Raw genomic sequence first — 15389 nt, 5'->3', positions numbered from 1 at the left:
TTGACAGTGTAAACCAGTACCTTAACACCATTTTTGTTATTGATAGAAATGTGTAATTTGAGTATCTGTTCATTAATACAAGGAAAATATACAAATGAGCTGTGAATGAAAGGAGAAAATGTATAACATTTCTTCATTCTCTAGGACAAATATTACCAATCTAATTTCAGTTGACAAATTTGAGTTACTATTCCTTCCTAATTATTGGTAAAAATAATAAAAGTTAATATTTATTGACTTCTGTGTGCCCAACACCATCCTAAGTTGGTAGGTAAGTATTAACCTTTATCTTCATTTTACAGGTGAGATTTAGTATGCCTTATCTTTGATCATACCACTGGTAAAATGTAGATTCCAAATCTGATTTAACACCTTGAAGAATTATATATAGGCATCCTTATTTAGTCTCTAAGTAATTCATTGTTTAGTGAAAATTGTGTTAAATCTTTTGTTGTGTTTCTAATATACATTGTATCTATTGTATATTGTATTTTGTTTTTAATGACATACATTTGATTTCAACTTTATTTACAGGTGGGTCTTATCAAAGGCAAAGAAAGATGATACAGATGCTGAGATTTCTATATATGATGGTAAAATATTTACTTAAATATTAAAAATAACCAGTATGACTTAGAATTGACAAGTTTCTGAGGTTATATTTCCATTGAATTGTATTTGGCCTGAGTCCCTATCCTGCCTTGCCATGGAATGTACAGTCTTTTATCTTGTTTCCTTTCTAGCATTTGTGGAATCTCTGGGCAGTTCACACTTAAGTCACCATCCAGTTTTCTAATTCTGCACAACTGAATTTTCACTCCACTGCAGTTAGTCTCCTGCATTTCCAGATTGCTATTCTCTACTGGACTGTTTCATCTCAAGAGCACACTTAGACTATAACTCCTGACAGGTTTCTCATTGTGGTTTGGGAACTATCAAAGATAAATACAAGAATAATTTATGAGAGCTCCAAGATATGTGGCTACTTTTGGAACCTACCTTTCCAGGTCTACAGCCAATGTCATGGGGTCTCTGACAGAGTATCTTCAGGCTTAGCTACAGAAAGAATTGTCCTATATGCAACAGTTATCTTTTCTTCCTAACAGGATTTCCCTGCAGTATGGCAGAATAATTTTTTCCTCCTTCTAATTAAACCCAGCCTCTTCAGTTGTTAGCTCCCGAAGCAAGATTTGTCTCTTCTCCGATGGCTGATAGAGGGAATTTCCTCTTTCCCATAGGACCCCTCATGTGGGATGTGACCTTACCCACAGACCCCAGCAGGTGGTTACATCAGAACAACAACATAGCAAAACAGATAATAGCATGTGTAGGCTGTCAACCACCTAGTTCATCTTCATAGTTTCTGTTTTAGTAGGAGATAAAGGTCATGCCTGCATGTCTTTCTCCATCCCAGAAAATCCCTGTGCTTTCATATTTCAAAAAGAACACTACCAAATATGTATGGTATATACACACACACGGAACAAGCAACACTGCATTCAATCTAAGTCTGTTTAGAGAAGCCAATAGTTTCCCCCAAAGAAGCCTCAAGTCTGAAGGGATGTAATGCTGCTTAAAATATACCCAAGAAAATATGTATTATCAAGCAGAATTCTTGACTTTAAAACATCTATGTTTAGGTTACTTTATAGTTTTTTTTTCCAAGAGCACTATGTATTTATTTGCTTTACATTTGTATTTTAGAAGAACTCATTGACATAGTTTCCCTAAAATTAAGGTATGGTTTATCTTAAAGGTGAAATTAAGTCTGTGTTTCTTGTTAAACAAAAATGGCTTTTAGCTTATAAATGAGTTTTCCCTTCAGCTTAAGATTAAGAATCAAACAAACAGGAAACAGACATCTTCTCAGGACCCAAGTTTGGTCTTTCATCTACTTATACACAGATATACAAGTAAATAATTTTCTAGCATATTAGATTTAGCTGTGCTTTCTGGCTGGCTTTTTTCAGTACCTTGAGAGCAAGTTTGAAAAGTGGAAACTATTAAATTTCCAGATTCTGTAAGTGATGTTTTGGATAATGATATTAGCAGGATCCTATATATAGTGGTTAGTTGAGAGAACTATCAGGTTTTTGGCAAGAGTGAGTGCTTCTGTCACGTACCACCTGAGTAAAATTCATTCTTAGTTTTTCTGGGTAAGCAAATCTGATATGAAACATTTACTGGAGTATGGGTACTGCATTTAGGGGGAAATTGTTTACATTTTTCAGTCTGTCATTAATAAAAGTATAGATGTTGCATTACGAATATAAATTTTTTAAGTGACCAACTTTCAGGATATTTTGTAAAACCATATGGGTTTTATTTGGAAATTGATAGATGAATTCTTTCTGAAATTTGATTTAAATTTTATATTACCTTGTAATTATCCAGAATTTGGGAGTAATAAGTAAATCATCTGCTGAGTAGAAAGTTATGGTTTGAAGTCAGGAAACCTTTTGTCAATGAGGGATAATTACCTTTACTCAGGTTTTCTGAAATTAAAGTGATGGATGAACTTTTTTCATAGCTGATAAATGTATGTAATAATTGCAAAAAAGACAACATAGTTTTCAAAGTCCTTTACTATCAATATCCTGAAAATCCACAAGATAAAGTTGTTATTTCTTGAAAGAAGACCTTTTTTTTTTTTTTTTTGTCAAACCACAGGTTAATAGTGATAATATAATTCAACATTTATGTAGGAAAAAGAAACAAAATAAATTCATCTTTTTAGAAAAGGATAGTATAACCCAGGGGTGGGGGGAGGCAGGGAGATATCTGGAACTTCAAAACATGCATTTTTAAAAGCCCAATAAAGTGTGCATAATGATAGACACCCCCTCCCCCCCAAAAAAAAACCCTTCTCTGACTTAATGAAGTTATTCAGGTTCTTGCATTGTTGTTTTTTGGGGAGTAGGGGATGGAGGAGTAATATAAAGAATATTTGTTGATTCAAAAGTACCTGTTAATAAATATTTTGAGTTGGTAGAATACTGGAAAAAATCCAGTTTTTACCAAATTGAGTTTTCTTGATACAGACAGTACCTGTAATTTCAAAACTAGATTTTATACAAATTAATATAAGTTGGTTATTTTCTGCTCTTAAAAAGAGTAAAGTCTAACACACCATATTTGGGCTACATGTAGCCCACCTAGCTTTGCATTGTATGCAGCTCATGCTCTAATTTCAGGAGCTCCTGGTCTTAAACGTGAGAGGCTCCAGCCCAGAAAGAGCCTCCCTCCGCACTGCCATGTTATAGCTTAGTAATAATTATCCAGGGCTTTTCTCCTCTCCTGGCCCAAAGTCCTAAGAGCTGATTGGCTTAATCTGGAAAGGATGTTTGTAGTTTGTGTGAATTGGGCATACAGTTTTCAAAATAAAATTTAAATCTCTACAGTGGTGCTGCAAAGTAGGAAAAGTAGCTGATAAATGCCATGTATTTCCAAATAAATAGACTGAAGCTGACAGTTCAATTTGTGTTAACAATTAACAATTTGTGTTAAGGGTGCTCTTTGTCTCATGCGATTTTAAAATAACTCATTAAAAATACAATGTTGAGAGACCCTATGAGACAAACCGTGCTTTGTAATTCCATTCATTAAAAAGCCTCTAAGAGAAAACCAAGATAAACCACCTTTAGAAGGACCTCAATCAGATACTATAGCGCTTGCTGTTATTGGTTTCCACACTTATAGCTAATAAAACCCTTTTCTGATAGGAAAAAGAAAAAATAATCATGCATGCAGATGCAGATATATTATTTACTGATTTAAAAATTCATTTCATTTTTCTTGAATCAGCCTTCATGGGAAAAAAATTATTGTTCACCATTGCTGTTAAATAATTCTTCAGTCAGTGTTTCCTATGGTAGGTTAATTTGCATTACTATATCTTTGTATTTTAGGAAGATGGGAAATAGAAGAATTGAAAGAAAACCGAGTACCTGGTGACAGAGGACTGGTTTTGAAATCTAGAGCAAAGCATCATGCAATATCTGCTACATTATCAAAACCCTTTATTTTTGCTGATAAACCTTTGATAGTTCAGTAAGTTTTATTACATTTCTGAAATATTTTCCATAATTTTGTTTTAGTTTTGTATAATTTAGTTTCTGAATGTTTGTTTGGATATAAAAAGAATCCAGACTTTCCTTTTCAGTCTGACTTGTTTAAATACACACATCCAAACTTTTGAATGAAAAACAGGTGAATTATAAAAGAGTGATTTTATAATATATACAGTATTATATAAAATTTAGCTACCATTAACTACATAATGCATATGAAAATTGCCATTTTAATTTTAACTCTTTTGTTAAAATTATTTGCTATTAAGATATTAATCTCAGTATATTCAGAATGGAACTGTACTATTGCTGTTAAACTAGGGATAAGATTCAAAGTCAGCAAATTTATTTTTGAAAGGAAGTATTTTTATAGATCAGTGTCTTTCAAGCATGGAACTCTTTTAAAGGGCACATATTTTCACTGACACCCCACCTGAATGTTGACATAAGCTCTAGTTTTATTACGATGTTGTTTAAATGTGTAATGTCATAAAATCTGGCATAAATTCCTCAAACTTATTTCATGTATGTCACTATGAAACTAAAACAAATCTAAAAATTAAGCACAAACATAGTAGCAACCAATAAAATTCAAGTTAAAAACAAGAAAGGAAATGTTTAAGTGTTACTTTCCAACTTAATCAGAAATTCAGGCTGTTGAAAGTTAACTATGGCATATGGAAAGATTGGTCATTAACTGTAAACTGTATCACTCCAGAATCCCTTTGGTTTTTTTGTTAACATGCCAAGTATGTTCCTACATGGTATAACTAAAATACCATCTTGTATTTTAGAGATTTTTGAAAATATGGCGTTTGGCATGTTTAGCATAATTGTTCAGTTGTGATGCTTTGGCTTAGTCTACATTAAGCCATTTCAGTAAATTTAAAACACATGAGTAGTATCAAAAAGAATATGACCATTATTTAAATGCATTAAAATATTGTTTTAAGTACTTATTGGGACTAAGAGTTGGGCTTTGTATCATTTAGCATTATTCTGTGTTTGTTTTCTTGTTTCTTGAAAGACTGACGGTAATCTTATTAATCTGTTGAGACTTAGATGAATATAATATCACTTTCTATTTTGATCCTTTATGGCTTAAATAATTTAAGGAGCAAGGGAAAAATAACATGAAGTTTAACTTCTCCAGAATGAAATAAAGTGTTTAATATTTTTGGTATAAATCACTATTAGGCAAGTGAGCAAATGATGGCTTGCAAGATTAGAAGCAAATGTTGGAAAATAAGTATAAAAAATTATTCAAGGAATTGTGAAATGATAATCCTCCCCAAAGAAAAGGAGGCCCAAGAATAATTGAGTAACAGTAATTCATAAGCTTGAAAGCAATTCAAAGGAGGAATGTGATGTCTTCTTTCTCTTAATATTTATAAAAAGGAATGGGTTAAATAAAAGAAAGAGATTTTATTTCAGACACTATAATTACTGTGGATTTATGAGATAACTCTAAAGTTGCTTTTCCCAAATTGTATACCTGTTAATAAACGTTGTGTGGATATACATGTTTTGGAAATTAAGAATATCCTAATGTCAGAGATAGGAAGTATATTAGCCTATTAAAGTTCAGCTTTGAGACACCTGTTTTTAACTTTGATACTGTGTTACCCAAACACATTTGGCCACAGAAGTTTTTTTCCCCTCCAACAATAATTACTGTTTCATGGAATAGTTTGGGAAATGATACTCTAATGAAATTTATTCTGCATACTTCTCAGTTCTCCCCTGACTTGACATCAGCTATCTGATATACATATCACTGATCCTGTAATCTATTGTGAATTATTTATCTTAGGCACAAATTAATTATTTGAAAACTGGAAGTTTGTAGTGTATGAGAAACAGACCAAGTGACTCAGTCTAAGCATAGGAGGTGGGACAACAAAGCTATATTGACATTTAGAGAGACAATTTACAAAATTATAAAATTTTTATTTCTAGTTCTTACCTTTTAACAGAACCCTTTGTCCTTAGATCACCTGTAATAAAGCTGTGTCTCTTTATTTTATTCTTCCTAAAAATAGTGACTATCTACCTTTAAGTCACTATGTGTGCTATTTTTCCTACTTTATTGTCTTCAAAGGCATATGTTCCATGAAAAATTACTTTGTCATCTCTTGCTTAAAACAAGAATATTGATAAGACTTTGAACAAAACAAGCCTTCCAACTTTTATTTAAAAAAAGAAAAAATCAAACCTTTTTTTCTGATCATAACAGAAGATAACATTTGGATCATTTATTTCTCATGATATTCTTTAATCCTTTGAGGTATAGGTATGGACAATGTCCCCATTTTATAGATGATCAAATGGAGACTTAGGAGAGCTTAAATAACTTGCCCCTACTCTAGGTGTCACTATAGTAAGTGACAGAATCAAGGACAAATCTCAGGTCTTTATGGCTCCAAAGTATGTACTGTAACTACTGTTATAGACTGCTTGAGAAATAAAGCATAGTAGAAAGTAGGAAAAAAGTCATCCATAATCCTGCAACTCAGAGATGAATCACTTAAAATTTTATTTTATTTTCCTGTTGTTTTTTCAATGCAAAATATATACACAAATTGGGTTCAAACTGTTATAATTTTGTATCCCCATTTTTTTCACTTTCCTGTCTCTGAAGTGTCTTCAGCAACATTTTAAACTGCAGTCATCTATTAAAATTATCACTAGTTCCTGTTACTTCTCAGTTTTCATTTTTTATTGTTTTAATCCATTTAACCACATCATAACCTTTTTGGTTTTTATTTGTTTTTCACTCTAACCACCATTTCCTCATTGATTTTTGTTGCATGTTATTCATCAGATTTACCAAAAATACCTTCTAAATGCTGGTCAATAGGCATGTGCCTCATTGCCTAAGCAAAGACTATTTCTTTTTTAAAATAAACTTTTACTGAGAATTATACTGTGTGGTCAACCCATGAGAATACTTTCATTTCAGTTCACTCTTTTATCTGTTATACCATATTTGCTATACCTCCTGGCAGTTAAAGTCTGTGAAACCAGGTTATTTATTGAGATAGTGAAATCTCTTTGCTGGAATGATTTAATTGAATGTACAACTATACCTAATGTTCAAACATGGTTTAGGTATAGTTGAACTAAAGGACAAATTGGTAGTGAACTAGCTATCCAAAATCATTAGTGATTTATTATAAATCTGTTGTGTAGGTATGGTCCTAATGGGCCTCGGCTTGGATTTATTTTGTTTGTTTGTTTGTTTTTCAGTTTAAAAAAGTATATATAATGCCTGCCTTATCTGAATTTGAACTTTCCTATTGTAGTTTTAGTGAAAGTATCTTACTAAAGATACTGTTCTAATTCAACAGTTTGAATGGAGAAAAATTTTTTCAACAAATTAATTGGGTTTTCTATAGCTGATTATAATCATTCCACTTTTAATATTTTGATGGTGTACATTGGATTGCAGTAGTAGGTAAGCATTTCCACTTATGTCCTAGATATTGTAGGTACAATTTATGTGAGCTTAGTGGTAATATAAAAAATTTATGTATAAATGAACTAAGAGTAATACATTACATTTTAAAGAGCAATGAGTAATTTTTATTTATCAGCAGTATGGTTCTTTTTCCCTTCATTTAGATATGAAGTAAATTTTCAAGATGGTATTGATTGTGGAGGTGCATACATTAAACTCCTAGCAGACACTGATGATTTGAATCTGGTATGAAATTTTAATATTTAAAAAAAGACTTTTTAAAGTTATTAAGTATTTTTATAGAGCAATGAAACTGAAAATTTTATTTTCAAGTGAAATTCAAAAAAATCTTTGAAAGTCATTCTTTTGCCAGTATGAGTATATATAGTTTTTTACAAGAAACAATCAAAGTTTCTTATAAAAGTGTTTTGCCTGATGGCATCAGTTTTGTAGTCTTTAGCAATATAAAAAAGTTTACCACATCTGTAAATTTAAGCTATAACGTGGTGTTTATAAATGCCATTAAAAGATTAGGTTAGAGTTACATTCTTTTCAAAATAAGAATCATAAGTGTGTTCAGAGAAGTAAGATAACATAGCAGAACAGTGAAATGAAATGGCCAAATAAAAAAAGTGTGGCCAGTTCAGGGGTTGGCAAATCATAGGAGACAGAAAATATAATAAATATTTTTCATGATTGAGTAGCTTTATGCATCTGAGATTTGTATTAGGACTATTTGAAGGTTGGGGACCTTTCCAATAACATTCTTCTACAGAAGGTTCTGTCAGGGTTTCTGCATATAACAGAAATAAGATAATTTGAGACATCAAGAAAATATTTGTCAGAATGTGTGTCTATGTAGGATATAGAATATGAAACATTAATCAAGGGTTTCATGTGCTATTATTAGGATCAGATAAAGGAAAGGCTATCAGAAGTGTATATGATGGAGTTCTTGTTTTAGATATTGTAAGGTGGTGATCACCTGAAGTGAACAGCAGGTATTTTTCTCAGTTCTTTATCTGATGAACTCAGTTAATCCACAGCAAAACCTTACAAGGTAGGTACTATTATAATCTCCACACTTCAGAGATGGAGCTGCAGAGAGGTTAAGATATGTGCTCAGGGCCACATACCATTGGTGAAAGTGATAATTATAGAATTGAACCAAGATGTCTTACTCCAGATCCCATGCTGTTAACTACCATGCCATGCCAAACAAAGAGAAGTAACTAGTTGTTGGACAGATAGTATATCTCTGTCTTTTTTTCTGTTTTTATCTCTCTTTATTCTTTTATCAGAAGGGTCCACTTCTGGTGTTCTTGAATAGTAATAATGGAAAATCATTTTAGCTTTAATGTTGTAAGTACACTTTCCTCTAATGATTTTTTTTTAAAAATATAACATTTATATAAAGTAATTAACACTTATTATGATGTTGCTAGGGTAACTTTGGTTTCTCTGCTGCATCTTTAGGAACAGAAAGTAGCATGTGCTTTTTAAAAAAGTATCTAACACTTTTGAGACAAAATTTGTAATTTTTTCCATATCCTTTGTCACTTGTGTCAAACAATTCTTTGGTGAGTTAGAATTTAATATATTTTGTAAGCTCTACCCAAATGAATGGAATAGAGAAATTAATTAAATACTCTGTGAGCCTTGACTAATTCCAACACTCCTCTCTCTTTGAAGGAAAACTTTTATGATAAAACATCCTATACCATTATGTTTGGACCAGATAAATGTGGAGAAGATTATAAACTTCATTTTATCTTCAGACATAAACATCCTAAAACTGGCGTTTTTGAAGAGAAACATGCCAAACCACCAGATGTAGACCTTAAAAAGTTCTTTACAGACAGGAAGACTCATCTCTATACACTTGGTATATCCTTTTAATTCATTTATGAATTCAAGAATATTTGATGACTACTGACATATTCATGGCAGGTGCTTTGGGAGAAACAAGCATGGATGCAACCTTAAGGATCTTATCTTTGGGGGAAAATAAGGCATATATAATAATTATAGCACAAAGTAGAAAGTTGGATGCCATATGAGAGGCACAAGGGAAGTACATTTATGAGTTCAGAAGCAATGTTGCTTCCAGTTTGGAGATTCAGAGAAAACCCTAGTGAAGGAGATTATATTTGAACTCATCTGCAAGTATATTTAAAATGTGAGAAATGATGGGGGTGAGGGGAGGGCATTTTAGACACTGTGAAATTAGTGATGCTGTAAGAAGGAAAGATTTGAAAATAAAGAGGTGGAGGACCTGAATGGCGAGCTAAACTTTATTCTTTATTCTGTAAGCACTTGTGATTACTGTTAATTCCCACCTTGTAATAGTTGTGGCATATATTTAAACTTTGAGAGTAAAAGCATTACATAATCATGTATTAACATACTTAGCTTTACTTAATAAATGGGAGTTTGCATGGACTTTGGGTGTGTTTTAGTTTCCTAGCTGCTAAAACAAATACCATACAATAGGTTGGGTTAACAACAGAAATTTTTTGGTTCATGGTTTCTGAGGCTAGAAGGCTTGCTTTCTCCCAGTGTCCATATCTTCTGGCAATCTTTGTGGTTCCTTAACTTTTCTGTCATGTGGCAACACACATGACAGTGTCTTCTCTTTTCTCTTCCAGGCTCTATTGACTTCAGCTTCTTGTTTCTCCAGTGGCTTTTCTTTTTGTGTCCAATTTCCTTTCCTTGTCAGAACTTCAGGCATATTGGATTAAGGCCCACCCTCATTCAGTTAGGGGACACCTTAACTAATAGCATCTTCAAAGGTCCTATTTACAAATGGTTTCACATTCACAGGACCAGGGGTTGGGACCTGAACATGCCTTTTGTGGGGGACATGATTCAGTCCCCAATAGGGGTGTTACATAGGGCTATTTCTCTCTTTCGCAAGTACACATGGTTATATAGCTTTGGTCTTTCCATGATTACTTTAAATCACAGCACTTCAGAATCCAGCAAGACATTTGAAAATGCTCTTATCTGCTTCCTTACTTAAATCTAGTCTCCGTCCAAAGTATTTTGATTTTCTTTCTGAAGGCTGCAGCTGCAGAAAAAATTGTTTTGTCTTCCAAAGCAGTGCTCAACTTTATCTTATTTTTAATACCAGCTATTATACCAAAACCCTTTTTCTGAAATAATTGTGAAATAATACTCGAAGCTTTTGGGAAACATAAAGTAAAAAGTAGAAATAATGATAAATTATAACTAACACAGAAGATACTTTTTATGTAATTGACTTTGTACATACCTAGTCAAAAGCATAGTGGTAGTATATATCAAAAAAAAAAAAAAAAGCCATATGAGTTTGATGTCCTTTGAAACCACAGTCACAATCTTAGGAAATAAATCAGAGGAAATGATCCAGAAGAAAAAAATCACCTGTGTGAAAATATGCTGAAAATTTGAAACTATCTAAATGTCACAGTAGGGGAATTTTCTGCATAATAAATTAAAAATAATGGAGAAATGCTTATAATACTGAAATGAAGAAAGAAAGCAAGATTCAAGTTTAAGCACATCATAATGGCCACTGGGAAAATTATGCAAGCAAATAGAAAATGATTAGGAGAAAAAGAAATAATTTTCATTAAACACCTGATATGTATCTATGTTTATGGTTTATGCTGGGTACTTTCTTTAGAACCATCATCTGAGGTGAGCAGTAGTCTCTCCATTATGATATAAGAAAAACAGCAGTAATTAGTAGGAGTTGAAACTCAAGTATGACTCTTAAACACTTGCTTTCCTTAGTACTGTATGTAAAAACTTTAATCATTGTGCTACAATTATTGAATGATTTTTTCTTTGTTTAAACTTTATATAATATTATATTTTATAATATTGTTCTGTAGTTGTTTTATGAAACTCACAGGGTAACTTAAAAGATTATCCAATGCCTTTTATTGTAGATTCATTTAAAATATTCAATAGAATTTTCAGAATGAAACTTTTTTTGGTCAAATATTTCTTCACATATGCCTATTTGTCTTATGCTTTTTTGTCTTAACTGCAGTTTAAAAAACCAGTTTCAGTTGTAAAATTTATTCAGAAAGCTTTCTTTTCAGAATTTTTCTTGAGAAACTGAAGTCTCTTTTTTTAATTAGGAAGAATCTAGTAAATTTTTTTGTATTTGGGCTCTTTCTCTTAGCTCTGCTGCAATGTTGGCTGGTTTTCCTTGATTGTAGTAATGTAGGTTTATAATCTCAGCTATAGTAGAAGAGGAAATAGTGGAGAAAAGAGAAAGGGTAGAAAATATTGAAGGTGCATTTGCATTATTTGTACATGAATAGCATTTTTTTGGATGGGGGAGTTTATATATATATATTTTATTGAGATTGTTCATATACCATACAACTATCCAAAGATGCAAAGTGTACAATCAGTTGCCCATGGTACCATCACACAGCTGTGCATCCATAACCACAGTTAATTTTTTTTTTCAATTTTTAGAACACTTTCATTACTCCAGAAAAGAAAGACGAAAAAAGGAAACTCAAATCCTTCCCCACCCCCCCTCCATTATTGATTCATAGTTTTGGTATAGTACATTTGTTACTGTTGATGAAAGAATGTTAAAATACTACTAACTGTAGTATATAGTTTGCAATAAGTATGTATTTTCCCAGTATGGCTGTCTATTATTAACTTCTAGTTATAGGATCATACATTTATTTTAGTTCGTGAGAGGGATTTCTAATATTTGTGTAGTTAATCATGGACATTGTTCACCACATCATTCACTGTTTTATACATTCCCATCTTTTAACTTCTAGCTTTCCTTCTGGTGACATACATGACTCTGAGCTTACCCTTTCCACCACCTTCACACACCTTTCAGCACCATTAGTTATTCTCACAACATGCTGCCATCACCCTTATCTATTTCCAAACATTTAAGTTCACCCTAGTTGAACATTCTGCTCATAATAAGCAACCACTCCCCATTCTTTAGCCTCATTCTATTTCCTGGTAACTTATATTTCATGTCTAAGAGTTTACATATTATTGTTAGTTCCTTTCGTAAGACCCTGCAATATTTGCCTTTATATGTCTTTTCTCACTCAATATAGTGTCCTCAAGGTTTCTTCATCAACCCATTTCTTTTAAGATGGTTTTGTTCACACACCATACATTCCATCCTAACTAAACATTCATTGGTTCCCTGTACAGTCACATATTTATGTATTCAGCACCATTGCCAATATCTATGTAAGGACATCTCCATTTCTTCCACAAAGAAGGAGGAAGAGTCAAAGAAGGCAGAGAGACAAAAGAAAAAGAGAAAGAGAGAGAAAAAAACAACAACCAAAAAAACATGACAGCTAGAAAGCAACAAAAGGAAAGATAGCGTTAACCTAAAGTAGAATAAAGAGTCAGACAACATCACCAATGCCAGGAGTCCCATACCCTTCCCCTACCCCCCCTACCCCCCCCCCATATTCATGTAGCTTTGGTATATTGCCTTTGTTATATTAAAGGAAGCATAATACAATGTTTCTGTTAATTATATTCCCTAGTTTGCATTGATTATATTTTCCCCCCAATCCCACTCTGTTTTTAACACCTTGCAAGGTTAACATTCATTTGTTCTACTTCATGTAAAAACATATTTGTACCTTTTATTACAATCATTGAGCACCCTAGGTTTCCCTGAGTTACACAGTCCCAGTCTTTATCCTTCATCTTTTGTTCTGGTGTCCCACATGATCCCACTCTTCCTCTTTCAACCATACTCACAGTCGTCTTTGTTCAGTTTACTTACATTGCTGTGCTACTATCTCCCAAAATTGTTTTCCAAACCTCTCGCTCGTGTCTTTTCCTTTCTGTCTGCAGTGCTTCCTTTAGTGTTTCCTGTAGAGCAGGTATCTTGTTCACAAACTCTGTCATTGTCTGTTTGTCAGAGAATATTTTAAGCTCTCTCTCATATTTGAAGGATAGTTTTGCCAGATATAGGATTCTTGGTTGGTGATTATTCTCTTTCAGTATCTTAAAATATATCACCCACTTCCTTCTTGCTTCCATGGTTTCTATTGAGAAATCCACACATAGTCTTATCAAACTTCCTTTGTATGTGATGGATCACTTCTCTTGCTGCTTTCAGGATTCTCTCTTTGTCTTTGATGTTTGACAATCTGATTATTAAGTGGCTTGGTGTAGGCATATTCAAATCTATTCTGTTTGGGGTACACTGCACTTCTTGGATCTGTAATTTTATGTCTTTCATAAGAGGAAATTTTCATTGATTATTTCCTCTATTATTGCTTCTGCCCCTTTTTCCTTCTCTTTTCCTTCTGGGACACCAATGACACACACATTCTTGCTTTTCATTTTGTCCTTAAGTTCCCAGAGAAGTTGCTTGTATTTTTCCATTCTTTTCTCTATCTGTTCTTTTGCATATAGGCTTTCCGGTGCCTTGTTCTCCAGTTCCTGAGTATTTTCTTCTGCCTCTTGAGATCTGCTATTGTGTTTCCATTGTGTCTTTCATCTCTTATGTTATGCCTTTCATTTCCATATATTCTGCCAGTTGGTTTTTTGAACTTTCAATTTCTACCTTATGTACGCCCAGTGTTTTCATTTTACGGTTCATCTCTTTCACCATATCTCCCTAAACTTTTTGAATTGACTTAGTATTAGTTGTTTAAATTCTTGTATCTCAGTTGAAGTGTAAGTTTGTTCCTTTGACTGGGCCATAACTGCATTTTCTTAGTGTAGGTTGTAGTTTTCTGTTGTCTAGGCATGGTTTCCTTGGTTACCCCAATCAGGCTTTCCCAGACCAAAATGGGCTCCAGTCCCAGAAGGAAAAACTATTCAGTATCCAGTTTCTCTGAGGAGGTTGTGTCTTAGAAAATTGGTACACCCGGTAAGTCCTCAGGTCACTGTGCTTTTATGCCCAGGAAGTGGGGCCTGTCAGCCTGTAACTCCAGACTGGTGTAAGGAGGTGTGGCCCATGGCTGTTTTCCCCCAGGCTCTGGGGTCGGGTTCTGAATGGAAGGCGGGTAGTAGAGCTGGGCCCCACCTCTTTCTTCTTAGGGAAGATAGGTCATTAGCATTTGAATGGTCTCTCTGCCTGTGCTATCTCCACCCTTGTCTGGTTTGGAGCTCTGGGAACTGAAAATGGCTGAGGCTTTCTCCACTGAGCTGAAACAGGGACAGAAAGTCCCCTTCAGGGCTAGTCCGCAGCGACTCTCCACCCCTCCCAGGTCAGTCATCACCCAAAGCCTCTTTCTGCTTTTTGGGGATTCGTAGCTCGTAGCAAGCAGTCCACGCTTGTTAATTAAAACCCCAGTTGAAGCTCAGCTGAGCTGTATTCACTTGCTTGGAGAGAGCTGCTCTCTAGCACCACGAGGCTTTGCAGCTCAGGCCATGGGGGAAAGGGGCTTCTGGCTTGGATCTGCAGTTTTTACTTACAGATTTTATGCTTCAGTCTCAGGCATTCCTCCTAATTCGGGTTGGTATATGATGAGTGGGCAGTCACATTTGTCCCCCTGCAGTTATTCCAGATTATTTACTAGTTGTTCCTGGTTGTTTATTAGTTGTTCCAAGGGGACTAAGTAGCTTCCACTCCTCTCTATGCCACCATCTTAGATCTTGACATTATTTGGTTTTGATATAATTTGATGATGATGTTGTGACTGAAACCTCTGGAGGTTGATAGTACTTCAGAGCTATTATGACAGTGGTAGCCCACTTTAATGGTTAAGTCAGGATGATATTGACATGTCTTGACAGTTTCTACTTCCTTAGCATATTGAAAGCAAATGTCAGGCACTTCTTTTCATCTTTCTCTTTTTTTCCAAAGATTTAATCTAACCATGTGGCCCTCTATATTTACA

The 15389-nt window shown here is 33.8% G+C and overlaps 1 protein-coding gene across 3 annotated transcripts in view; it reads left to right on the top strand.

The window, feature by feature from the left end:
- CLGN (calmegin) overlaps window positions 1-15389 on the top strand; it is an 80233-nt gene that overhangs the window by 31105 nt on the left and 33739 nt on the right. For all 3 annotated transcript variants that reach the window (XM_037830707.1, XM_037830705.1, XM_037830706.1), the window contains exons 4-7: window positions 535-593; window positions 3909-4050; window positions 7695-7776; window positions 9223-9415. In XM_037830707.1, the coding sequence (XP_037686635.1) occupies window positions 535-593; window positions 3909-4050; window positions 7695-7776; window positions 9223-9415 (476 nt within the window). The remainder of the gene's footprint in view (window positions 1-534; window positions 594-3908; window positions 4051-7694; window positions 7777-9222; window positions 9416-15389) is intronic.

This window comes from Choloepus didactylus, chromosome 3 (genome assembly GCF_015220235.1).
Source record: "Choloepus didactylus isolate mChoDid1 chromosome 3, mChoDid1.pri, whole genome shotgun sequence".
NCBI lineage: Eukaryota > Metazoa > Chordata > Mammalia > Pilosa > Megalonychidae > Choloepus > Choloepus didactylus.
Note: the sequence above shows the minus strand (reverse complement) of the source record. Positions and strands in the feature narration are given on the sequence as shown.